Genomic DNA, 26,361 nt, shown 5'->3' with positions numbered 1-26,361 from the left:
AAAGTTTCCCAATAAAACAGCATTTCGGGCTTTTTAAGAAGGGGAAAAACTTAGAAGCAGAAATTAGTTTGAAAGAGCGGTTTTGGCATTCTGAGGTTTTTGATTCGAATCCCTCATTCTGACATGGAGACCGATTCAGCTCGACGACAGCCAGCCTGCCGTCAGAGCTCCAGAATGACACTCTGGAGTTCTGTCCACGTGATCAGCAGACTCCAAATTGGCAACAGTGAACGTTTGATTATGTTCAAATCACCAGGGGTGTAAATTAACAGCGCAAAGCTCAGAACAACCAGGAGAAAAGTTTCCCCTCCGTTCCTGAGTGTGTATGAACGCCAGCGTGACGCAGACACACCGTGAGACGGCGTGACTCTGCTGATCCATTCAGGGAGTAACAGTTTTAAATCGAATAATTTGATGCTCATCCATTGACTCTTCCCTGATAGAAGCCCCGTGACTGCGCTCGGCTATCGTCTCCTCCGACGGCACCAATCGCCATGCGCCTCAGCGCCGAGGGAACAATGAGCGGGACGAGAGAGAGCGCGTCCGCCGGCTCTGTGTGCCAGTAATCTCCCTTTGAGGCCACCGCGTCTCTAATTGCCTGGACACTTGTGTCCGAGGGCCGCTCTCGTTTCCTCAGTGAAAAGATGAGACCTCTTGTGCTCCTTACAACAGGCTTAAGCTGATAAACCCTTTCATTCAGCGCGGCCGTGAGATCGCCGCTCCGTGCAAACAGATTGGGTTAAAAAAAGACTAATCAAAACAGCGATTAGCCCCCGGCTCGGCGGCAGAGCTGAGCCACAGTGCAGCCCCAGCAGGGGGTCCGGGCGCTCCGCCGCCGGGAGCGTCTGATGATCGGCGGAGGCCTCTTTCTGATGAACGCATTCCTCGCTTCCACCACACCGAGGAACGCACGCAGCGGAGCCTTTGAGCCAAACAAAGACGCAACGCGGCCGATTCAGAAATCGGTTGTGACGGCTGAAGAAGCACTCGGAGAGCCGGCCGTCTTCCTGCACTCCCCGGGCCCGCCGTTCACATCAAACCGAGGCCGTCCAATCAGGACCCCTTTCATGACGGATAACACGCACGCTCCCATGACACACTCGCTTCCCGCCACGCTCAGCGCTGCTCTGCCTTCCCTCTCATTCCGCCCCTGCTTTAGCAGCCAGCAGCGCTGCCAGTCCCTCCATATGGACGACCATCAGGGCATCATCTGGACTGTTGCTGTCGTACTTATACACAATGCATGTGTTTCTCAGCTGCAAGGTCAGAGTCTGTTTTCGTCTGAAATGGGGAAACGAGCCGGACTGCAGAGCTGAAAACATGCCTGTGGCGCTGCAATAAAATATAAAAAAGCAGGTTAGTGGAAGCTAAATCTGCAATAGACTCTCAAAGCTTCAAATGAGGATACTCGTCCTCAGTGACCTTAATCTTTCCTCCTTGAAAACAGTGAAAACTGCGGATTTTCAATATTTTACGCAAAACATGTAAACCTGCATTAACTTACATTTTAGGCTAATGGGTAACGTATGCACAGTAATCTTATTTTAAGTGCGAATTAGCACTCAGTTGAACTTTAAAACACTGCTTTCGTTCTTTCCTGAACTCACTGAGGGACAGGTTTGGCTGCTCAAACTGCTGAACGCTTCACTTTATCCACCAGCTAGCCACTAACTTAGCATACACATGGTTTTTGGTGTGTTTTCTCTGAAAACAGCATCCCTCCCAGGCTGGAAACGTCACTGATAAGAATGACGAGGGTGAAGAAAAACACTACAAGAAACTTGAAGAGCTTGAAGAGAAAACGAGGAGCTAAATCCTCACATGAACCGAGGGGAGCTGCCGAGCGGAGGGGTTATTTTCTACCACGACGTGAGACTAAAATAGCAGCGCTCTAATACTGCCTCGGTTCGGTGCAGTGACACCTTAATTACGGTTAATTATACCACAGAGTACACACACAGTGCTCAAACTTAAAAAAAAAAAAGATCTAAAGTCAGACTTTGAAACCAAACTCTGCACAGATAGAACAGGAGACAACAGACTGCCTGAAGGTCACCAAGCTTCTCAACTGTGCAACTTCCCATGTCCGTGGAAGAACAAAAGGCACTCCACGTCTGGAATTCATTGCTCCACGCACGCACACATGCACACACAATTTAGAAAAGAAAAGCAGTCATTTCTATCTGCGTTTCATTTCTTGAGCCGAGATCTTGTCTGGTCCGTGACTGCTCTGCGTCGTCGTGCCCACGGCTCTCGCCCCACAGCAACAGCATCCACCACGGCTCCAGCTGGACGATTCTCTGTGTGGTTTGCATGTTCTCCTCAGGCGTGCACGGCTTTGATTTCGCCATGTGCTCCCATCTTCCTCCAGCAGTCCGAAACATGACCTTGAGGTTAACTAGTCATTGAAAAAAACGGCCCTTAAGTGCGGCACATACGTTCAAACATCGTGTAGATTTACGGAACCGATGGGAAAACGTAGGCTGTAGAAGCATGCAGCTGTAGAACTTTTCACATCTCTACTGACAGCACGGATCCAAGGTAAAGTATCAAAGACAGGAAGAGACATTAAAGATTATGTGGTAGATTATTTAAATTACTGTGTGAATATTCACAACAAACAAGCTCATCATGGCTTCACGGCCCCGTCAGCAAGGAGCTTATACTGGACACAAACTTTGCATCAGAAATGTGAGCGATAATGCGAGCACCGTCAGCAAACGGAACCGATAACGGGATCAGTTTACATGCGACGCTGCTGCACCATTATTTGTTTTCAAGATTAGCTTGCCCAGCAGTGACCGCGAGTAATAGCTCGCAAATGTATTCTTAAATACAATGCGAGTCGATTGTGTGCGCGCGCACACACACGCACGCACGTGCCAAATGGGAATATCAGCATATCCATTTGCCCAAGTTGATATAATGTGCAATTATGTGGAGATGATTTTGTTGTGCCGTGTCAAATACCTGAGGCACAGTCAACTCCATGAACCTGGCTGCAGATGATTTCGGATATTTAGATTAATAATTGCAACAGAAACACATTAAATTATCCAGATTCGAGGATGCTTGTCTGTCTGCCGTCTCCTGGAGGAGCGGGAGCCGTGTGCGCCGGCAAATGATTCCAAGTGACTCTCTGGTTATTACAGAAAATAATGAGCTAACTACAGGCCATGAAATCCGCTTCAGCCAGACTCCCCTCCATTTCTCTAAACACAATATGCCAACTTAGCAAGGACCGCATTCAAATTAGCCACACAGTTTGAGAGTCAGGGTGTGTGTGTGTGTGTGAGAGAGAGAGAGGGGGGCAATCTGAAAATGCTTACTTATACACCTTTGTTATGCAGGTAACTCTTAACTTGCTACCAAGAGACACCTGAGAAACTGAAAGAGCTGATCCACTATTATGGAAAAGACTTCTGCAGAGGCGTCTGGCCTTATTAGACCATCACCTACAATCAACCAATACAAATTAGGAGGAATGTGTGAGGAGGAAACTTTACACCAACAGATTCTCTCTGAAAAAGGAAGCACAAAAAAAAAAAGAAGGCTAAAATGAAGAAGCAGACTGAAGTTTTGGACGGGGTGCGGGTGTGGGAGACTTTTCCATCTGTCGAAGACACTGTGACAAAGCTATTTCTGGATTTTAATATTGTTCAGTTTCTGCTCCAGACGTCTTCGGTGACAGACTGACTGGCTGGAAGCGAGTGAGTGAAAGCTGGTGCTGACAGGTTGTCAAAGGACGAAACAGTTAAAACGTGGAAAATTAAAATTCTGGACAGTCAGTGCTGGTTTAGTTAAAAGGCCATCAGAGCATTTCAAGATCATGACCAGACTGCTTTCTGGTCAGGAAGTAAATAAAAACCATTGTAAAAATCACAAAGCAGGATAACAGCTCATTGACTGCACTGATTGTCTCATTTAAACCGCAGAGAGAGGGCAAACACACACACACACACACACACGCAATCCGTTTCAACTTCAATGTTTTCAGTGGAAAACTCCTCATATTTAATACTCTTTCTGCTCAGCTGAAACATAATCTGGAAGCCCTGAAAGACGAATGTAAAATGGTGGAAAATGACATTAAGCCGACTCACAAATCAACTCCTGAAATTAAAAACCCACTTTGTTTTCATGGCGACAGGCAATAAAAGATGATCCACAGCCCGGGCTTTACAGGATAACCATCGCTCAAATTGCTGGAAGATGTGGGCTGGATGCTGCTCTGGCTTGTGTCATGCAGCGTTTAGGAGGCCGGCGGATCCCAGCGGAGCGCGCTGGAGCGTTTCCTCCACTCGCAACCGACGAGCCGAGGGAGGGGCCGGCGTCTCGGAACCCATTATCACTTTATTCACGTTCATCCAGAATATTAGGACTCATTCGCCTGCCAGTGTTCACTCCTGATCGATGCAAAGACTGTCACTGTATTTTCTGGAATAAAATACATTTTTAAAAAATGTGTTATTTTTTTTTTTCCCCCTCAGACTTGGTTGGAAGTCTTCACAAGATTTCCACTGAGCTTTGCCAAACACACAGCTCAGGTGGAGCTCTGATATGTGACAAAAAAAAAAAAAAAAAAAAAAAAAAAAAAGAAACTATGATTCAGTCGATGGAATCAGGCCACTTTTTTTCCTCCCGTCTTCTCAGTGTGAACGTCTGTCAGCTGCTTGATAAAATCCCTCTGCCGCATCCAGCAGCTCAGGCAGGCAGGGCGGCAGGGCGGCAGGGCGGCAGGACGGCAGGACGGCAGGACGGCAGGGCGGCAGGGCGGCAGGCCGGTGCCGGCGTGCCATGCTCCGCCCGACACACTGGCTCTCTTTGTACGGCCGGCTTCTTTTCAGACAGCAGCAGGAGCTGCAGGAGCACTTAGACTTGAATGAAAGCACTACACACAGGAGGAGGAGGGGGGGTTGAAGCTTACATACACACCACAGTGCTTTTCCTCCAGGGGGGGGAGAGCGGCGGTGGTCACACAGATGGGAAAGGGTTATCGTCCAGGGGGAAACTTGTCACACCAGAAAATTCCAAAACCATGAATACATTTACATCAGATCACCGTCGACGCTCGGCGATGCCGCAGATGGTCTGCAGGAGACGGGCTTCACCGGGACGTCTGCAGCAAGTGTGGACGGTCCACGGAGTGCATCCGTCACCGTGCCGCCTCCTTTTAGCTCGGGAAATATGATCAGCGGCGATGAAGAGGAGGGAACGAGGGAGTAACAGAGAGGGAGCATTCAATCTGGGGAGGGATAACAAAGGGAAGACGAGAGACAGCCTGGGATGGCAGGATGCCCCTGGGGTGGCTGTGCTGTTATTATGTTGGGAAGAGCTGCAGAGCTGCGGTGTGGGGCAATTACCGACCGGAGGACTGACTGGGGGAGGGTCCAGGCACAGCAGCCCGTCCACGGAGCGGTCCCCACTCAGAGACGAGGAAAAACCGCCGAGGATACAGCAGCCACACCACGAAATGAAGAAAACACTCCAAATAATGGCGATTTAATCAGTCCACGTGACAAACATCTGCCCATTTCTGCAGGAAGAATCTCAAATCGAGTATCAGCCGCTGAACTCTCTGCTTCGCCGGCGCTGGATGAGTTCACTGGTGAATGTGTCACCGCTGGCCCGGTGTGGGATAACGGACACGAAGGAATGAGTCATCTGCTGTTCTCATCCGGGGCTACTGCAGACGCTGCGGTGAACACATTGCGGACGTCGATTAGCTTTAGCGTCACTCCGCTCTGGAAAGCACAGGCTCTGGAAAAGAGACGGGGTCCAGGAGCGGTTCGGCACAACCGAGAACACGGCACAAAGAGGAGCAGCCAGTCCCAGGGTACGGTTACAGTGGCTGCTGGGCCGCAGACACAGGTCGCACCCTTACAACCATTGTGTGTTGTCATTAAAACAGGCAGATAACGGAAGCGAAAACAGATCGAGTTGCGGAGAAGGACTCGGTTTAACAAGACACACAGTGCCACCGTTCACCAGCTCTCACTTGGGGTAACTCAAGCCTCTGAACTTCACCTCCGATTAGATCTCCATTGTCGCCTCTCATAATATTACACATCTCCCCGCGAGAAGAAGACAACAGGCGGAGAAAAGACACGGTAACACTAGCTCGCTGGTGTGAGACGCACCAGTTGGCATCGCCGAGCACCTCCAGCCTTCACAAGCACACACAGTTTCCATGCCCTCCGGCCCCGGGCGGCTTCGGCCGAGCAGGTGGCCGCACGCATTCTTTACATAAGCTCTTGTCAAACATGGCGCACAGCAACAAGGCCTCGCAGCTGCGGCACAATGGAGTCATATTAAACTGCAGCCAGGCACGCACATGTCCAGCCGGAGTCGAGGTAACCGCTGCTGCAAGGTCAGCGGGCAGAGGGAGGGCAAAAATCAAATCATGGCAACTGCAAAGATCGGTAAATGTTGACTCCACACAATATCATCTGCAACATTTAAACCCAGTGTGGTTTCAAACATGTCACACCTATGAAGACAAAACAAACCAGACAGGGGAACAAAATGTAAAATCGGCTGCAGAACTGTGGGACTTGTGGGATGAGGGTCATCTGGAACAAGAACAGTTGATTTGTCCGGGGAAATTAAGAAAAGAGCGCATGCCACGAGCACAAACCGCTGTGAACACTGTGTCATGGAGAAAGCTGCTGCCACGTCCAGACCAGAGCACTTGAGGAGAAGCTGGGATTTATGGAGCAGAGACCGAGAACGGAACATCTGAGTGAGGCGATGGGAAGTTCAGGGAGAGAGAGGAAGATCCGCAGGGTTTCAATACATCAACACAACTGCTGCCGGATGAAGAAGTGAGAAGTTTTAAAGCATTTAAAGAGGATATTACTAAATCAAAGTCAGGAACTTCAGTGTCTTTGACTTTTTTGAGGAAGTATATTAGCTTTTATGTCACCCCACTTACTTACAAAGTCGACTTAGACGAAGGAATTTTGCACCTAATATACCCAAAATGTGAGACTCACACCTTCTCTGGTGGAGTAGCATTAACTTCAGCAGAGCCGTCACTTTTACAGGGGGAGATTTCATTGGTCATTTAATCTCCTGAGGTCAAATGCCTTTAAGTGTGAGGACTAGCACATTTTTGGTTTATTCCCACAGGCAGCTTCATATTAGGCTACTACCCAAATCCTCCGACAAAGGAAGCCGAGGATTAGAAATTGAAAAGAGAGCGCCTCTGAATAACATTTCACAGCTTGAACTGGAAACATAAGCCATGCACGCTCTCTCCTTTTACGTCTTATGCGTGCATTTCCTCTGCTTCGGAGTGGTTTTCTGTTCAGTAGAGGTCTCAATTTCACACATTCTGCACAATTTTAGGACTACTGTGCTCATTTGATCCACAACACAGCAACTTTGGAGTCATAGCTTCACTGTTCTTACCTACTTAGGCTTGATTGATCACATACATTAAGTGAGCGCAGGCAGGCCCAGTTTTATCCAGTGATGAATGCGTCGTCTCTAAATCCTAGAATTAACTCCTGAGCTCCGAGTTCCAGATGTTCCACATCACAGAAGCCTTTAAAATGTGTCACTGTGCTGACGTTACTGCCCACACTGTGTGACTGAACACAACAGAGAGGGAAACATGGAGCATTACAAGCCCACAAAACCCAAATGCAGCACTCACAGATGATGAAGAGAGGATCACCACCTGCAGATAAAACGACCGGCCCCTCTTTGAAACCACTTCTCCGGTCACAGGATGAGCCGGGCGCAGCGACACGCTGATGAAAGATGTCTTGAGGCTCACTCCGGAGCCCGTCGGACCCTTCGCTCCTGGCTGCCAGCCCAGTGGGTGGCTGTCCTGCCCCCCCCCCCCGGAGCACAGGAGGCCTCTCTCCGTCTGCGGCGGAATCCTCTCCCCACTCCGACTCCTGCTCCAGCAGAAGTTCTCACATCAGGTTAGCTCCAGCTTTAATTGATTTCCATGCAGCTCTCGTCTGTCTCTACACAGATCCACCAGGCGGTCAGGACCGGCAGACAGCGTCCAGTCGTCATGACTGCCTCTGAAAACACTGTTCACATCCTGCACTGTCTGAGATTACATGTTCCTGGGATATAACTGAGGAAACATGAGGCCGTCTGTAAATGACCCAACAGCAACCTTTCTGAAGGAGAAAAAAACTAAAACACACAGTGCCATTAAGGAAAGAGCCAAAATGGAAAAACTGGGACCAAAATATGAAAGACAATAAAGGTCAGTATGTTAATGATGGATACAAAACCAACAGAGTGCTAAACAGATAATCAAGACGATAGCTCTTAGCTATTTTTCCACAATAAAAAGAGAGTTGATCCAGTGAGTACAAATATACTGTACATGATGACTCCTTGTAACATAAAAACCTGTTACAGTCCATATTTTTAGCTCCGACTTCCATTTGATGCTGAAGGTGGTCAGATATTTGCAAACTGCTGCAGCTCCTCATCCTCACTGACTCCACAGCATCATTTTAAGTTCAAGCATGTTCATTAATTACTGTGTGCAATGTGCATAACACCTTCACCTCTTTCCTAAAGACGGAATAAATAAAGGCCCGCTCTGACATTCAGTTAACAACTGCAGACTCTCCTTTCTGTCTGTATTTAATCAAGAATATTTTCCTTTCCTGATTAAATAAACCCTTCCTGCAGCGGAACGGCCTGGATAACCCCTGAGTGGAAGAAAAGAGGTCATCCTGCAGTGAGCGATAGATGGCCAAGGTAGGAGAGGAAAGAGGGCGAACAGGAGAGAGCGGCGAGCCTCTGAAAGGCAAAAATGTGCATCTTCTTCACGGATGAGCTGTGCTTGCACCACGTCAGGAAAAAAACCTGCGAGGAGGATTGAGAGGGCTCTTAAGCCTCTGCAGAGCCGACTGCGCCCCTAACCCGTTACCCCGTCTGCGCCCGTCCACAGCGTGCACACAGCTCATCTCAAGTGTTCCAACACGGCGGCACGTCCACAACAGCGTTCAAATTCAAACAAGTGGATTAACAAGTTCTCATTTTAATGTGGCGCCGCCTCACCTGCAAAATATGCTCCCCGCAAATTAGAAACACCTAATTATAACTCTGAATGTTTTCTGTGGCGACTTGACCACCTTCTGCTTCATCAGACTCAGAAATCCCCAAACAATGAGCTGCTAATTATGACTGCAACAAACAATTATTTACATTATCACATAATCTGCTCATTACTTCCTGTTTGTTTTTTTTCAATTAGTCCCGTAATTGTTTTAGCGGAAAAATGCCAGAAAACAGCGAACAAACCCCGATTTGAATTCCCCACAGGCCAGGCTGAAGCATTCAGACCGCATGAGCTACTCAACAGCCCAAAATATTCAGCACCATGTACGTGACAGAGGAAAAACATGCAAAAGCACCTGGAACGAATGAATGTTTCTAATTTTTTACTGAAATATGAACGAGCTTTAAATCAACAATCAAAATATTTGCAATCATTTAAAAGTCAGAGTAGAAAAATATTAAAGTGTATTCCTCAGAATCGTCATGAGCTTCAGCCGAAGGGAGAAACTCCACAAATAACCGCACAGATGCAAACTGTGGCTCCATAATAGGAATTAAATGGCAGCAGGTATAAATCCTGACTGAACTCACAGATAATGAGGGGGAACGACACACTCTGCATGCTTCCAGGATTACAATTCTCAAACACACTCATGAATGTCCTCTGCTGGGTCAACGTGAGAGAAAATGTGGAAAAGGAGCCCGAACAGCAGGCCGGCCTCTGCAGGAAGGAGACGGACAGCTGCAGCACAGCATCGACACGAAGGCCAGGACGGCACACACACACACACACACACACACACACACACACACAATGCTGCTGTTGATGCCACAGACCCAAGAACACAATAACGCTGCACTGTGGCGATGGATGTGCTCCGCCCCAGACAACAAGACAACCCCCACCCTCCCCTGTCACCGCCCAGCCTCGTTCACGCCTGGACTTCATTATGAAGTGGAACGGAAATCATCATTGCCAATCTGGAAGAATTTACGAGACAATGATTCAGTGCAAGTCATGCTTGAACCACACAAAGAACAGTGAGAGGCAACGCTGGCGAAGACATGGACGCCGTCCGCATTAAAGATGGGGAGTAAATCCAACATCCCAAGCCTCCCCAGGTTTACAGGATGCGTCGTAAAGCAGATAAAAATAGATCTTTATTTCCCCTAAGTTGCTCTTAATTTCCTGAGAAATATTTTTGTTTCCAAAGACTATAATCAGGCCTTGCCTTTAGAAAAATACAAGGGGTCGGTCACATTCCTCTTTGTCTAGACAATAATTTGAAATCTACAGCAGCGCTTCACGATGCAGACGCCATCAGAAATCAGAATTCATTCAGCCTGCTGCTGGAGCAGGAGGAAATCTGCTGATTGTTTATGCCTCATCTGTGACTACATTTACACTGAGGAGGCTGCATGAGAGGTGTGCTGCTGCAAAACACACACACACACACACACACACCACACACACACACACACACAAATATATATTTTCTATTCACTCAGATTATTTTAGATTAGATGTAAGATTAAATTGATTATTTATCCACAAATCCATTTGATTATGTTCATTTAAACCAAAGCCAACAAACCATCAGTATCTCAAACACTATAATCATTTTGAAGTTAAAAAAAAAACCTATATTTTACTACATTCAAGTATTTGAGATTAAATTCTGCTGTTTAGTCTTACAAATGTTTAAAATGTCTGATGCTATTGAAAATCTGCAGCAGGATGTGTCACACAATAACACAACTGCCTCATGTCGAGCTACAATTACAGAAATATGAAAATTCTTAAGAGTGTGAAATGAAAGTAAATCAGTAAAAATCTCCAAAGCACTGCTTGTGCTGCACTCTCAGAAAACCCAGCAAATCTACCGAAGAGATGATGGCAAAATAAAAAGGCCTCTGCTCGCCAGCATAAACACAAGCAGGAACCTCTGCGTGACAGAAGCATCATGGGAACTCAGCTTTATGTGTTCAGCTGCAAATTATATGAATCTGTGCAAATCAGAGGAAAAATATTAATGCGCCTTTGATAGCACACTTAAATAATACCTTTATGTAAGTATAATTAAAAAAAAATGTCCATATAGTGTGAAAACCAAGAGGCTGAGAGTTATTAATTAATAGAACAGAGGGGAATACATGTGTGCAAAACATTAGAACTTGACTTGTACAAACTAAAGATGATAAAATCCTCTTCATGTCACATTTGAAGAAACATAGTAATGATTAAAAGGATGAAGAAACTCTAGCAGAATCAAACTCCACCTGTGCAGACAAGAGCAGCAGAAAATAGATTTAATGATTTTTTTTATTCCCCAGGTGCTTTGAGGCCACTCAGCAGAGAAACCCTCCGGAGGGGTTGGAGTGCGCCGCTCCTCGTCCCTGAATCTTACCTTTTTGTGTCTGTCTTTGAAAGGTAGCGCAGGCCACGGCATCTCCTGCAAAAAGTCCTGCCAGTGTTTCTGGTCCTGATCAGACGAAATGAAGACGATTTCCAGTTTGTCCTTGTGCTCAGACGCCTTTTTGAAGCGGCTGTAGAACTCGCACAGGCTGCCGTTGAACTGCTTGCAGGGCGCGTTCAGGCTGCATCCGAAGAAGAGCCCGAGCAGCGACAGCCTGCCGCCCAGGGACTGCACGTCCACCTCGGCTTTCTCGCCGTTGACGAGCCGCTCCCCGAGCAGACTCACCAGGAACTCCGACATCGCGGCACGCGGCGCTAACAGCGGGCCGGCTCTTCCGCTTGCTCTGCCTTCCTCCGCCTCGGGTGTGAGGGTGTCGGTGAGCTGCCAGCCCCGGCGAGGTGAGGCGTCGCGCGCTGCGCTGCTCTGCGCTCCGGTCCGGTCGGTGTGGCGGCGGCGGCTCGCGCTCCGGTCGGTGTGCGCGCTGTGCAGGAATGCGCGCGGCTTAAAAGGCTGTGAGAGCCTCAGCAGCGGCTGCGCTGTGCGGGGCTGAGCTCCCACTCTCCCGCAGACGTCGGGCTTCCCCCTTGGCTCGTTTCACGCTACATTATGACTACTTTGTGAATTTAAAAAGCTCAAAATTGATTTTAACATATTGTGACAATTTACATCTCCTCCTTTTTTCTTTTCTTGTTTTTTTACATTATAAGCAATAATTTTCTGGCTTTGGCTCAAGAATATAATACAATTTTTTTTTACAAGTCGTATTTTTCAAGAAAATTATTTAAGATTAAAGAAAATTGTGCAGATTTCCATTATTGCTGGAGCCTCCTCACATCCACATTATAATGGAGGTGCTGCCACCTTCTGGTGTAAAAATATGTTTACTCAACTGAGGTCTGTGATTTTTTTTTTACTTTATTTTCACCGTTATTCCACGTTGATATTGTTTTATCTTTTATTTTTTTCATTTTCTATTTTAATTTTTTGAATCCAGAATTATAAGGAAAAACCTGTATGCATGTAGTAAATAAATATCCAAGTAATTACAGCAACTGAATCACCAGACAACCAACAACCAAAAAAAAAAAAAAAAAACCCACAAGACAAACAACCAAAGAAAAAAGACCAAAACACCATCACCTCTAATACATTTTTTTAAAATAATAATTTAATTGATTTAAAAATAATTTTAATTCATGTTTCTTTTCACAAACACACCAACAAAGCTTGATCTAAACTTTTTTTTAAAAAAATGTATAAAAACTTCAGTTACATTTACACACTTGTAGAAATAGTGCAAAAATAAAAAGTCCAACCTCAATATTTCAAATTTTTGGCTGGTCTGAAAATATATTATCAAAAAATACTGAAAACTACACTCAAAGATGTTTTCGTTTCTTTTCTTCTTTTTTTTTTTTTTTTACAAAGCTTTAAATAAAAATTGTATTTTGCCATGTCCACGTAAAACTTCATTTCTATTTAATTAAAACAGTCAAGTGTTTTTTGTTTCACAATTAATCAGGTCAATTTTACTGAGTTTAGAGTCAAATTGTATTTTATTTATTTATTTATTTATTTATTTATTTATTTATTTTAATTTATTTATTGAATCACATTGCTCCATTAGAAAGTCTTAAAACTTCTTTCCTGGTGATGGTGGGGTTGCCCTCATGTGTGAATGTGTCTCTGTGTTGCTTGGTCCTGGTGACCTCTTCAGGGGGCAGTTAGATGGAATTACCCCCAGACTCCATTGATCAGGAATGGGATTAATTTGAAGGGAAAACTGACATCGTGCAACCTGTTAACACTCAGTTTTTACTAACAAAACCCTTTGACGTGTTGAGGAATGGACTTTATGAGACCTCTGAAGGTTTTTCTTTTCAGAATTTATCAAGACACGAGAAAGCAGCGCGCAGTCTGAGGATGAATGACACTGTGTCCAACTGAGGTCTTGGTGTGTTCTGGCTGAGCCTGGCGTTTTGTTGTGAAATCTTCAGTGAAACATCAAACTCCTGCCCTTGTTGTCATTTGGACTTTTGCAGCCGTCCAGTGGAAATCCCAGACCTACTGCGCCCTCTGGTGGTGAAACGTCACAACAGCATGTGATGACTGATCATCTGCACGGTTCAGATAAAAATCAGCTGCAGGACGAGTGTCAGAAGAAACGAGTGACAGCAGATAGGAGCAACTATTTACAAGGCTTATATTAAGGTCTAAAAACATACAGATTAGATATATCTAAACATGAATTCTCTTGGAAGCTGCTCTATGCAGCCATCCCAGTAGCCATGTCTTTAATTCCACTAAATTTTGTGTTAAAGATTGGAGGGGCCTTGTGATGGAGGGCTTTGTGAGGGCCCCCTGTGTGGGTCTAGAGTGGGCGTACCTCACAGACCTGCTCCAGACCCACACCCCGTGATACAGTTTGTGACAATGAATTATGGGATTTCATGTCACTGTTTTTGTTAACTAATCCTGATTTAACAAAAACAATGACATGAAATCCCTTAATCATCATCATCATTATTATTATTATTATTATTATTATTATTATTATTATTATTATTATTATTATTCAAAGATTCTGTTCTGTTTGTTTCTTTCATTCTACCTATTCGACCTGTATAGCACGTTCCTCAGCCGTGGTTGTTTTTAAATGTGTTAAATGAATGAAGTGGACTGTACTTCTCTGCCAGCATGTTCTCTCCTGCCAGCCTCATATTCCTCCGTGTCTCCTCTCAAGCTGGACTCTTTTCACTGTCGCCATGGTTTCTTGTCTCTTGTGTATGAACATGCATAAAGTCAAGATCAGCAGCAAGCCTGTAAAGACCACCAGGGTGATGGTAGCCCCCTTAAGGGTCCTGACAAGAGTGCTGGTGTCCTTAACCTGGACCAGGTACTGGATCACCGTCCTTCTGGGCTTTTTTCCCTCCTATAGTTCCACTGTCTCGCAAATGCAAAGATAAGCATCAGAAAAAGAGGGTTTGATAATAATAAGACCCTGACTGACTGGGGTGTGTCAAGGACCAGCGATCAGAAAAGCACCAGCTGATTGGTAGGTTGGTATCAGGGTGACACAGGAGGAACTGAGCATCAAGCTTCTCTGACAAATCAGGAGTTAGACACATGCTCTCCACCTGTGACACTCAGAAACCTGGAAGAAAAGTTTACAGAGGTTACTGAGAACAAAGTGTTGGTATCCAAAAGTGAGGTGAATGATTGATCTGGGTCAATTGGTCTGGGCTGGGTGAGTTCCTGCTCTGGACTACCAAGGACAAGCCCATCAGTGTCGACTCTCAAGGTCAAAGTTTGGCTCTTTAAACAGTTTGGAGTTCACACCTTGGAAAGGGACTCTCCTGTAGGGATTGCCGCATGCAGCAAGGCCTACACCCACAGCGAGGAAGAGATTCCACACTGGTTTAAGAATCCTTATCTTGTCTTCCGGAAACAAAGTTCAGAGATACCAGTAATGTTTGGAGATACAAACACCTGCAGGCGCCTCCTCCTTGTCATTACTGCCACCAAAGCCACTGCTCCCTCCTGAACTGCCTCCAACTCAGCCTGAAAAAGGAATTCACTGTGTGTGAGTGCAAGTGTGCAAACTACACGGACAATTAAAAGGTTGAATTAGTTAAAACCTAATTGTTAAATCACTGTATCACAATTTTTACATGACAACAAAAGCAATACCAAAAATAGCAATGTATTTTTGTAGACTGGTTCCACAGCAAAATCACATTCACAGTCTGCACAATATTTTCAATACTGCCACCACTTTATGTGGGACCTCTTCTGACAAACTATCACCACTATATATGAGAAAATAACCAAACAACCAAAAACTGTCTCCATCTCACAGAACTATATGAAATTATTGGTGGTAAAAAAAAAGAGAAATATTTTGAGTGGAACTTATAGTTGTATCCAATGAATTGCAGGTGTATCGGTAAATTTGAGATCACATACTGAGTTGTGTACTTGGAGACTTTTCTGTGTCAACAAATACTACACAATCCTATTTTCCAAGCCTCAGAAAATAGGCTTGTCAATAAAAAACTGACACGCTCACGTTTGTTCCTATTTCCATAGTTCAAGGCTGTGGACAAAATTTGAAGATGTGCAAATATGAATGTGAACTTGTGCAATAAATTAACTTACTTTCTCATGAACGTGTGTTCTTTTAAAAGACAAATAGATAACTGAAACTGTTGGAATCTTTCCCTCAAGCTACAGATTCTGTTTCCTTCAACTACAAATCACAAATTGCAGCCTTCCACTGACATGTGGTGAAAAGGTTGGGTGATGATCTGAGTTCAACTGATTCAGGTGTTCCCCCTCAGGCTACCTCTCTCCAGCTGCTTTCCCAATCCAGCTCCACATCCTCCCCTCTGCAGCTGAGCCTGACCACGCCCCTCCACTTGATTAGATAGTATTCCTACATTTGTAAAAGAATAAAAAAAAAACACAATTGATGTCTGTACTTCCATTTAAAAGCTGCCTTTTGTCACATGACTTCACACCAAAATGGTTCCTTCTTTATGTATGATGACATCATTTAAAAGGTCAATAATTAATTAAATAAATGGACACTTGACAGAATAAATTACAGACTGAAAATGCAACATTATTCTAAATTATTAAAATGTTGCATTGTAATATTGTGAGACAAGATGCCAATCAAATTCTATTCTTTAATTGCACCTTTCATTACTTTTGCACCCCCCTGTGTGTCGTTCGAGCCTCTGCACCTGTAAATTTATCCACTGTGAGCTTAATAAAGTCTATTCTATTCTATTCTATTCTATTCTATTCTATTCTATCCTAAATTTCACTTGTAACTATAGATAGCATTTCAACATCTATCGACATACATCTATTAACATAGATCTCCCTCCGTCTCTCTCATGTCACTTGACACACTGCACCAATACGGTTCTTTCTTTTTAAACACTAACTTCTTGCGCCATCTGCTCAGCTGGACTTTAGTGGAGGAAAAACCTGCTGAAAGTTGTGAATTATAGTAAATGAACTGCAAGTCATATTATTGTCAATAATAACTGTGTTGTAATGCTAGGAGAAGTCATTTGTAAGATTACTTATTACAAAAATAGTAATGCTGTTTATTTGAATGCACTTATTCTCATTGCTGGTGTACAACTTTCTTTTGTCTGAATTTCCTTCTATCATTCTCAATGTTGAGAGAGAGATAGACAACAACAGATCAATGATCAACATTTATTCAGCCATGAAACTACAACAACAGATGAAATGGTTTCACTGAAGTTCTAAGTCTGTCGCCTCTCTCGCCCCTCCATCGTCCTGTCTTCAGCCCAGTCTGTTGGCTTTTCCTCAGCTGAGACTGAGAGGATACTCCTTCAGTCCATCCTAAAACCAGTTTCTCCTCATCCTCTACACCAGTCTGTCTTCAGTCCTCTTCGGTCCCAGGTCCAGCTTCACTCAGAGTATTGCCTTCATGCATAATCTTTATAGTCCTTTCGTCTTGATCTCCTCTCCTTATCACCTGGGTCAATCAGCAGGATGTTGTCTGGGTTCCTCTACACTCCATGGTTGTCTCCATATGGTTCTCTTTACAGTTACATCAAAGCAAGTTCTCAACAAAAGACCAGGAGAAAGCACAACCTTATCATTACATTCAACCCTCTCTCTGTTAAGCAAGCTGTCACATTCGAAGCTAAGTGTGCATTTTAACCCTAATTCACTGGTGACAACAAAGGGTCCTTGCCGCTTGGTGACTAATTTAGAACTGGATATAGGGAGGGTCATAAATCATTTTGCATGTGCAAATGAATGTTTGTGCATAAAAATGAATCTGAGTAAAGTTTCAGAGTTAGTATTTGTAAATCAAGATTTGTCACCCCGTAAAACAAATCTGCATGAAAAATTCAACTTTCTAAATTATGTAGAAAAGGATTTGTGTGATTTTAGACGTGCCATTGCAAACATCCGGCTTCGAGATGCGAAGAATTAAACTACATGAAAGTCTCTGAAGTTTCGTTTGTGATTTGTGCTATCGTCTTGTCTCCTCGATCTGATTGGATATCGGCAAATGGAGCTGTCCAATCAGGGAGAGGGTGGCTTTCTGTCCTCCCGCCCCGCTGTGGACTCATACTCTCGCGAGATTTCCAGATGTCAGGCAGCAGTGTATCCGCTGTTGGATTGGATGTTGGGTTGGCGGTCTAGATGGTCGGCGGTGGTCCTCATCCTCGGGTCTGTGTGAGTTCCCTGAAGTAAGTATTCAGTCGCTGAGCGTATCTTCACACTCGTTTCATGGTCATTAAAGTCAAGCTAACCGCGGCCCGGTGTTGTTCGTGTCTGCACAGACAGTTAAGCGCGTATCGTGAAGTTAGCTCTCCAAGCTAACCTTCCTTGTCAAAGTTCCCTCAGGTTGCCGTTAGTTGACTCTTTGACATTTATACGTTGTTTCGCCTTAAATCCATCTTACCATCTGTTCAGGTCCAAAACATCACGAGAGCGTCGAGGTTAGCGTTCAGAGTGTCGTTTCGGAGTACATGGCATAAAGCGTGTCGCATTTGTTTTCTTTCAGTTTCCGGTTTCTCCTCCAAGCAGCGCTGGATATACAAGATGTCCAAAAGAAAAAGCAGCTCTGTCAATGACCGGTCCAGCAAACGGAGAAAGCGTGTGGAAGAGGAGGAGGAGGAGGAGGAGGATCAGCGTCCTGTCAGTGACCTAGACGATCTTCTTCGGAATAATCAGGTCCGTCCCGTGTTTAGAATTTCCTGTTTTCCCTGTTAACTGGTGACCGACTTCTTCTGTTGTTGCAGGTAGTGACAGCAGGTGTTTAACATCTGCACCATTCCTGTCTTTAACAGTATTTACTATTAAATTTAACACCTGCTGCTACTGTCAGCAATGACAGTCAAGCGAGCAATCAGTGTATTTTAACTTTCTACGGGTGAATCAAAGTCACAACAGTGTTTTGCTTACTCGCTCCAGCCCTTTTCATGAGAGCTCACTGGAAAGACTTTATATTTCACCTGAATTGTGTTGCAGAGGTTGACACGAATCACTTGTGTTCAGTTGCAGAGTGTGGGCGATGTGGTGAGTGATGCAGGGATCGTGGAAAGTATCACACTGAAAAACTTCATGTGCCACTCGCTCCTCGGACCCTTTACGTTTGGTCCCAATGTCAACTTTGTCGTTGGCAACAATGGAAGTAAGTGTACCATCTTTACTGGTGTAGCATTTCAGATCTTTTGCAAAAGGTTAATGATATTATTTAATCTCATAAAGAAGTTTCATTTGACATTTTAACTCTGCAAGGTGAAATGCAATAACCCACAGAGTTATAAATGTTTCAAACAGCTTTCCATTACATCTGCCGTGTGTTCCAGGTGGGAAGAGTGCAGTTTTGACAGCTCTCATCGTTTCTTTGGGTGGAAATGCACATGCCACAAACAGGGGTTCATCTCTTAAGGGTTTTGTGAAACAAGGAGAAAGGTAAACTTTTCACATTATTCAGTTAACGTTCTCTTTGTGTTTAATCAAAAAAAAAAAACAATGCTTTGAACTCAGTTGTGTTTTGAATGAAAAATATATTTTTTATTTAATTTCAGTTAAATTGTAACTTAGGTGAGACATTTTAAACTTGTTCCTGTCTTGTTGGAGCTGATAGATGTTGGTGTGTTTACTTCTCAAAACCACAACTGGTAGATTATTAGTTTATGACTTCTGGAAAGTCAAAATAATGCACGACATACCACATGTACATTCATGTGTATCTAGTTTGTGTTTGTTTGTTTGAATTCTATCCACCCGTTAAATTTGTTGTACATTTCTGTTTTTTAAGTTCAGCGGACGTGTCCATCACTCTGCGCAATATTGGAAAGGATGCGTACAAACCGGATGTGTACGGTTCGTCTATCACGGTGGACCTGAAGATCACCCGTGAGGGCCTGAGGACCTATAAACTGAGAAGCAAATCAGGTCAGAGCTCAGTGGTTCCTACATGAATCGTTTTCTTAAAACAAGATGTTAATAATTCTGTCTTTCTTCTTTTTTTTTCAGGCCAAATCATCTCCACTAAGAAAGAAGAGCTACTTTCCATCTTGGATAATTTTAATATTCAGGTCTGAGCTGGTAGTTTCCTACTTTGCGGATCAATGTTAAAGTAGTTGGAGATTTAAATGATACCTTAGTTCATTGCCACAGAATTAAACTGTTACTCTAATTAATATTGAATTTTTTTCTTTCAAAGGTCAACAACCCTGTGTCCGTTCTCACGCAGGAGATGAGTAAATACTTCCTGCATTCCAAAGGAGAAGGGGAGAAGTATAAGGTTTGTCAGTAGATTGAGTAGACTGTTGATCGGACCGAGTGCTGCTGTTGTCTGTAGCGATCAGGTTTGTTTATGGCTGCTGGTAGATTCATTGTAGTTATTTCAGTTGTCCTTGTTTTTTCCTGTATCACCGTGTAAGTGGATGAGTCCTGGCTCTGTCATTATCATCGTTATGTTTTCCATTAAAATTTGCTGTAGCGCAGGAATGCCACATATTGAAATTAGGCCAAGCCTATAAAATAGTGGCCAATCTTATTTTTTGTTTAATTAAATTACTTTGTTGTATTTTCTGTTAGTTTTTCATGAAAGCCACTCAGCTGGAGCAGATGAAGGAGGACTTTGTCTACATCAAAACCACCAAGCACATCACAGAGGACAAAGTTGGCCAACACAATGAGGTACGAACTCGTTTCACTCAGACTATCACCTTCATCATTTCACGGCGAGCAGCTTTCCCATGGTCCTCAGAAGTTTGGTGAAATGGCTACAATAACTTTGAACCTGTGTCTCTGTTGCAGTGCCTGAAGGAGCTTAAACGTAAGTGCCAGGAGAAAGAGGAGTGTTACAGGAGCATGGCGTCGCTGGACAGCCTGCGCTCCAAAAAGGAGGAGTTACAGAAACAGATGGCTTGGGCCTTGGTGAGTTTGTTTTCCAGGTCACAAACCGTCCCACCGCCCGCCAAACTGAAATTGCTGAACTAGTATGACAATAAGTTTAAGAATTGACTCCTCTAAGTGGATGAATGACTGAGCGTGTGGGTAACAAATGTTGCAGGTGAATGAAATGGAGAAGGACCTGGAGCCGGTCAAGGAAAAGCTGGAGGTCAACAAGCGTTCCACCGTGAAATATGACGAGAAAGTCAGGGAATGGAAGGTAGCTACTTTGGTTTATTTCGCTCATCAAATCACTGCCACTGTTGGTGCAGGTTGCTCACACCGACAATCCGCTTCTCTCTTCTGCTTTTGCGTTATTGTGCAGAATAAGGTGGAAGAAGCTGAGGAGAAGTACAAGCAGATTCAGGAAAAGTTGGAGGGGATCACCCAGCAGGTCCAGGACCTGCAGCCCAAATGTGCCGAGCTGAAAGTGGAAGCCCAGAAGTGGAACACGCTCGTCAAGTCCAGCGAGGTCAGAGTTCAGAGAACGCACGGGCGTCTCGGTTACTCAGTGGTGGATTAACAGGCAGTAATTTCAGGCCATGAACAAAGTCTGAATTCCTCCTTCATTTATTCATCCTCTCCAGGTCACTGCACACAGATGCAAAACTAACCTCCGGGATCTGGAGAAGGACAAAGCTCAGCTGTCCACACGGATCAAAGATCTCAAGCTGAGGTACAGCGCTCCTGTTTTTATGTCTTCTGTGTTTCATCTGCCCTCCTTGGGCTTATTTTTCATCCTTTTATGCTCGTTCCGTCTTCCTCGTAGCATCAGTCAGACGTCGGGAGCCGAGAGCCAGGCCAGGGAGGAGCGTGTCGAGCAGATTCAGACCAATCTGGAGAACCTGAACCATCAGATCGCCACTCTGGGACAGCAGATCGAACAGTACGAGCTGGCCAGCAGCCGTGCCAAAGAAGAGCAAGGCAAAATGAGGTAAGCAGAGGAAAACTCTCACCAGAGGGAAACAGTGAGATGAATGACACTTTTGTCTCCCTGGCAGCAGGAATGGAGGAGTTGGCGGTTTAGTTTATATTCAGCAGGACTGGATTTCCTCTTTAACCGCTCCACTTTCTTTTCTGTTTTCTTTCCTCCATTAGGAAAGAGCAGGAATTTCTGATGAGGTCTATTGAAGTCAACAGAAGAAACTTGAGGACTCTGGAGAGCAGCCGCTCCAATCGGCTGCGGCGCTTCGGAGAGCACATGCCCGGACTGCTCAGTGCCATTGAGGACGCGTACAAAAAAGGCCAATTCAAACAGAAACCCCGAGGACCTTTAGGTAGGGATCAGAAGCATTACGTTGTCATCCTGGTGTTTTTAAGCCGTCTTTTATCTCATGCAGGCTCCCTGTTGGCGACGTTCAAACGCCTCTGCGGCCCTCAGAAAAAAACCCAGAACTGCTGCTCACGTTTCTTGTCACGTGCAGGTTTCCTCATCAGCCTGAAAGACCCGGAGCTGGCCCTGGCAGTGGAAGTGTGCCTGAAAGGTCAGCTGCAGGCCTTCACCTGCGACAACCACGACGACGAGCGGCTGCTGCAGACCCTGATGGCCAGAGCGATGCCAAACAGCCGCCGGCCGGTCATCATCACCAGCCAGTTCCTCCCGCGTGTCCACGACACGCGCAAGAGGTGAGGACCAGCCCAGCCTTTATCTGGGCTCAGACACGAAGAGACCGCTTGTGCCAGTGTTAGTAAAAAGAAAAACAGAGGGAATATTCTGTCTGTGTGAAAATACTTGAGCATATCGCTGGTGGTGTAAAAAGAAAGTTAAAGTGTTTTGAAGTGAAGCTCTCAGCATGACTTTGGATTTCTGTGTGAATGGAATTCAGATTGTTCGGTTTGAGGGTGGTTTTCAGTCCGTGTTTGTGTGCTTCAGGGCTGTGAATCACCCTGATTACCCCTCCGTGCTTCAAGCGCTGGAAATCGAGGACCCTGTCGTGGCCAACTGCCTGATCGACCAGAAGGGCATCGAGAGCATTTTGCTCATCAAGGTAACAGATCCGTTTCCTCACTGACACACTGCGCCTCACGCTGATGCAGGAATCGCTGTTTTCAGTCGGATGTAGTAGTTTACTGTGATTCCACGTCGATTTAAACCCGTTGAACTCAAAGAGAGAGAGACGACACATAGCCGTGTTTTTCAGAATCGCACAGAGGCTCGCAGAGTGATGCAGGGAAGAAATCCCCCCAAGAACTGCAACCAGGCCTTCTCCAAGGACGGAGATCAGATTTTCACCAACCGGAACTACACGGCGGACCAAACCAGAGCCAACTACCTCTCCGGAGACGTGGAGGAAGAGATCAGGTGCGTGTCGGACCACTGTTTGTTTTAGATGCGCCCAGACACGTCCCATGATGCCACGCTGTCCTCTCAGGCATGTGCAGAGGGAGATGGAGAACCAGGAAGCTCAGGAAAATCGCTTCAAGCAGCAGATGACCAAGCTGAATGAAAACATCAAACAGAACGAAGCGCTGTTGAGAAAAGCCCACGTGGAGCAGAAGACCACCAAAGTAACCGTTCTGTCTTTAACCATTAAAATCTTCAAATGGCTTTAAGTGTTGATGGTTTAAAAAATGTACACCGTTCTGAAGATTTATCTATTTGGATTTTTACATTTAAAAGCAAAGAGTCCTGGAATTACAAAACGACTTCAGTCTACCACATGGCTTGAAATAACTTTGCTTACCAGTTTGTTTGTTTTCCAGAACAAAGTCACGAATCTGGAGCTGGAGCTGACAGACCTCCAGAACATGGAGGAGCCTCAGTCAGAGGACCTCAAGCCTCTGGTTTGTTCACGCCATCCCACTGAAGTGACACCTGGAGCGTCAGGAGGCACGCTGCCGGTGATTCACTGGGTTCTGTCATCCACTCCAGGAGGAGGAGCTCCAGGAGATCGTCTCCAAGATGGCGTCCAAGCGGGCGGAGCTTGAGGAGGCCCACACCAAGATGGTCGACCTCAAGTCCTCGTATGAAAAGGCAGATCAGGAGTACAAGCAGCACAAAGAGCACATCAACACCATCGCAGAGGAGGCGGAGTCCGTGAAGGTAGCGCTGGGAAAACACGTCCACAAGAGGCGCTTCCTCCTCCACAGCTGGGATCAAATCCATCTGAAATGAATAAAGGAACTCTTGTTTGTTTGTTCACTTCAGTACTCGGCGTTAATGTTCTTTTTCTCACCACAGGAAGATCTCAGTAAAGCAGACCAGGACGTGATGAAGTGCAAACATCACAAGAAACACTACGACGAGAAGCGTGGCACCCACCTTCAGGGCATTCACGCTCTGGAGGACGAGCTGAAGAAGAAGGAGGAGGAGCTCCAGGTACGGCGGTCCTGCGTTCGGCCTGACGCCGTGTCGACGAGCTGCCCGTTCAATTCATTCAGTTTCCTTTCTCTTTAACATCCAAGAAAAGAAAAAGACTGTCTCTACAACCCGACAGTGAAGCGGCTGCTGGCTGCTTTTCATTTTATTTTCCATGAACAGGCTTGAACTTTAAGTTTGTGTTCAGTTTCCTGTTGACCATTGGTGCGGTGGGTGAAATCTTCAGATGTAAAGTTGTGTGAGAATTCAGCAACTTGTTGTCTGTGGGATTCAGGCGTCAGTAGCCAAGGCCACGGAGATCAGTCCAGAGAGACTCGATGTCCGCCGGACGGCTCGGAGTCTGGACAGCGAGATCAACCGCCTCGAGGCGAAGATCAACGCCCAGCAGGAGCAGCAGGGCGACCCCGTGGAGGTGGCCAGGTGCGTTACCGGGGGACACGGTGGCACCGGCCCATTCCTGGACCTTTTCCCTCCATGTCTCGGTCTCTTCTGCTCGTGCAGGCAGTACCACGAGGCTCTGGAGAGCTACAAGAACATGGCGCAGCAGATGAAGAACCTCAACAGCTTCATCAAAAGCCTGGACAACGTTATGACCCTGAGACTTCAGGTTTTCACCGACCTCAGGAGGCAAGTGGTGAATTTACTGCTCTGTGTGGATTCAGCTCTGCCAGTACAACACATCCATTTCACTGAAAACCAGATATGTTGATGAAAAGGCACAGCAACACTTAAATGCAGCAGTGTATCATCTAAAATAAAAGTATTTTATATGTTTTAATGTTGTATTTTGTGGTGAAATGAGACTTATGGCGTGAAAACCTTTCAGATTCCTGCTGGTGTGAGCCTCGTTCTTTATGCAGCGTTGTGTAAGCAGGCTTTTCTGTCCTGGTTCTGCAGGTTTCTCTCAGCCCGCTGCAAATACTACTTTGACAGCATGCTGTCTCAGAGAGGCTACAGTGGAAAAATGAAATTTGACCACACGGGTGAGACGCTCGCCATCTCGGTAAGTACATCTTCTTCAACGTACAAGGAGCATTTCAGGCACAAAGCATCGAATATTTGTGGAAAATGTTTCTTTTTTTTTTTTTTAGCCTACAGTCTGTCGCAATGCAATGAAGCTCAGTAGTTTCTACAGTGACCCAAACCACATGAACTCTGCTCGTTTTCCCGCCGCCGTCCAGGTTCAGCCGGGCCAAGGAAACAAGGCCGACCGGAACGACATGCTGTCTCTGTCTGGCGGCGAGCGCTCCTTCTCCACCGTGTGCTTCGTCCTCTCCCTCTGGGCCATCACCGAGTCGCCTTTCCGCTGTCTGGACGAGTTCGATGTCTACATGGTAATCGGAGTTTCTACCTGATCCACAAAATGAACTCTGAGATTGTCCGCTGTATGAACAACTCGTGCGAGGAGGCAGATGAAGTTGGACGGTGCTCCATGTTTGTCTCTGTGGAAACCTGGTCAGCTGACTGTTGGGCTTTGTGGGGTTAGGACATGGTGAACAGGAGGATCTCCATGGACATGATGCTGAAGGTGGCTGCTGGTCAGCGCTACAGGCAGTTTGTTTTCCTCACCCCACAAAACATGAGGTAACCTCAACTTCCGCATGATCCAGCCTTCAACCCACTGGGCTGGGTTTACTGATTCTAAATGAGTTTTGTTAGGTGACGGTACAGATGGTGTGATTTATCTACACCGTCCTCTCGCTTCTTCTTCTCTCAGTTCTCTCCCAGAGAGCAGTCTCATCCGCATCCTCCGGCTCAAAGATCCAGACCGAAGCCAAAACAACTCGCAGAGGAATGAAGAGGAGCAGTAACGAGGCGAGTTCGTTGTAACTTCACAGTGACCCTGAAAGCCTGCGTTTAGTGATCACGTTTCGTTCTTCACTGCTGTTTCGGGCACAGGCGGTTTGTTTTTGTTTTTGCACAGTTCTGTCATATAATGAAAAATTCAGGCAATAAAGTGTTCCTGCCTTGTAAAGGAGCTTCTGAACCGGGAAGAAAAACTGTATCTGTATTTACTTTCAATCCTATGGGATAGTTTGCCTCGAGCTTTGTGAGCAGTAGATTTTCAGTAAAACAATCCATCCTGGTGAACTTGCAGTCTTGGTCTTTTGTGGTTTGGACATCCAGGAGAGCGAGGGAAGCATGTTTTTGTGACTTCTCTTTGTTTAGATTTCTGAATCTGATCTTCGGCTGGGGGGGAAAGCTTGGGAATAAGAGCCCAGTAAAAATAACATTACATTTGTTTCTGTTGTATTATTGTTAAATGTTAAATTTGATCTTTCATTAAACATTGAAGTGTTTGAGACAAGAAAAAATGTATCATACACTGTGTAATTTCATCAGAATATGGTGTTTAGATAATGGCTCAGTGCTGCAGATTAAAAACAAACTTCTGCAGTCAGGAAGCAGCTGAGTATTCGTTAAGGTCTCCAGATGTGGCTGTTGGAACGCGCCACACTGGCTGCAGCTCTTGTCAGGAGAGATTCACACCTTTAAGAGCTCTGAGCCAACAATCCCCACAGCTAACAGGACTTAATAACTCGCCTAACAGCCGTGGACCTGAGTCTCGTCTGAGAGCTACAACTAGGCTCAAATCATGGAGGCTGTTCAGCGTCA

General features: G+C 45.4%; 2 protein-coding genes across 2 annotated transcripts in view; one reads left to right on the top strand and one right to left on the bottom strand.

Annotated features, from left to right (window-relative positions):
• nxn (nucleoredoxin) overlaps positions 1-11,938 on the bottom strand; it is a 55,752-nt gene extending 43,814 nt beyond the window's left edge. The window contains exon 1 of the mRNA XM_030107816.1: positions 11,448-11,938. Within this exon, the coding sequence (XP_029963676.1) occupies positions 11,448-11,756 (309 nt within the window). The 5' untranslated portion in view covers positions 11,757-11,938. The remainder of the gene's footprint in view (positions 1-11,447) is intronic.
• Positions 11,939-17,576: 5,638 nt separating this feature from the next.
• si:dkey-119f1.1 (Structural maintenance of chromosomes protein 6-like) lies at positions 17,577-26,036 on the top strand. Its single transcript, XM_030107814.1, has 27 exons — positions 17,577-17,704; positions 18,022-18,191; positions 18,516-18,651; positions 18,830-18,935; positions 19,285-19,421; positions 19,503-19,564; positions 19,693-19,773; positions 20,070-20,171; positions 20,292-20,411; positions 20,548-20,646; positions 20,752-20,898; positions 21,014-21,102; positions 21,196-21,360; positions 21,525-21,703; positions 21,851-22,052; positions 22,300-22,414; positions 22,568-22,728; positions 22,799-22,934; positions 23,130-23,210; positions 23,299-23,469; positions 23,608-23,745; positions 24,020-24,165; positions 24,247-24,372; positions 24,643-24,748; positions 24,927-25,079; positions 25,232-25,329; positions 25,463-26,036. The coding sequence occupies exons 2-27, from the start codon at positions 18,060-18,062 to the stop codon at positions 25,554-25,556; spliced, it is 3,282 nt and encodes a 1,093-aa protein (XP_029963674.1). The 5' UTR covers positions 17,577-17,704; positions 18,022-18,059; the 3' UTR covers positions 25,557-26,036.
• The last annotated feature ends 325 nt before the right edge of the window (positions 26,037-26,361 follow it).

This window comes from Salarias fasciatus, chromosome 14 (genome assembly GCF_902148845.1).
Source record: "Salarias fasciatus chromosome 14, fSalaFa1.1, whole genome shotgun sequence".
In the NCBI taxonomy this organism is placed as follows: Eukaryota; Metazoa; Chordata; class Actinopteri; order Blenniiformes; family Blenniidae; genus Salarias; species Salarias fasciatus.
The sequence above is the reverse complement of the archived record's forward strand: the minus strand, read 5'-3'. Positions and strand labels throughout refer to the sequence as shown.

What these genes read in the sequence shown, in the direction of transcription:
- si:dkey-119f1.1 (XM_030107814.1), top strand. Translation starts at nt 18,060, where the DNA reads ATGTCCAAAAGAAAAAGCAGCTCTGTCAATGACCGGTCCAGCAAACGG. An exon ending in GAAACCCCGAGGACCTTTAG is followed by an intron (nt 21,704 to 21,850) that starts GTAGGGATCAGA and finishes TGTCACGTGCAG; the next exon opens with GTTTCCTCATCAGCCTGAAA. An exon ending in TGGAGCAGAAGACCACCAAA is followed by an intron (nt 22,935 to 23,129) that starts GTAACCGTTCTG and finishes TTTGTTTTCCAG; the next exon opens with AACAAAGTCACGAATCTGGA.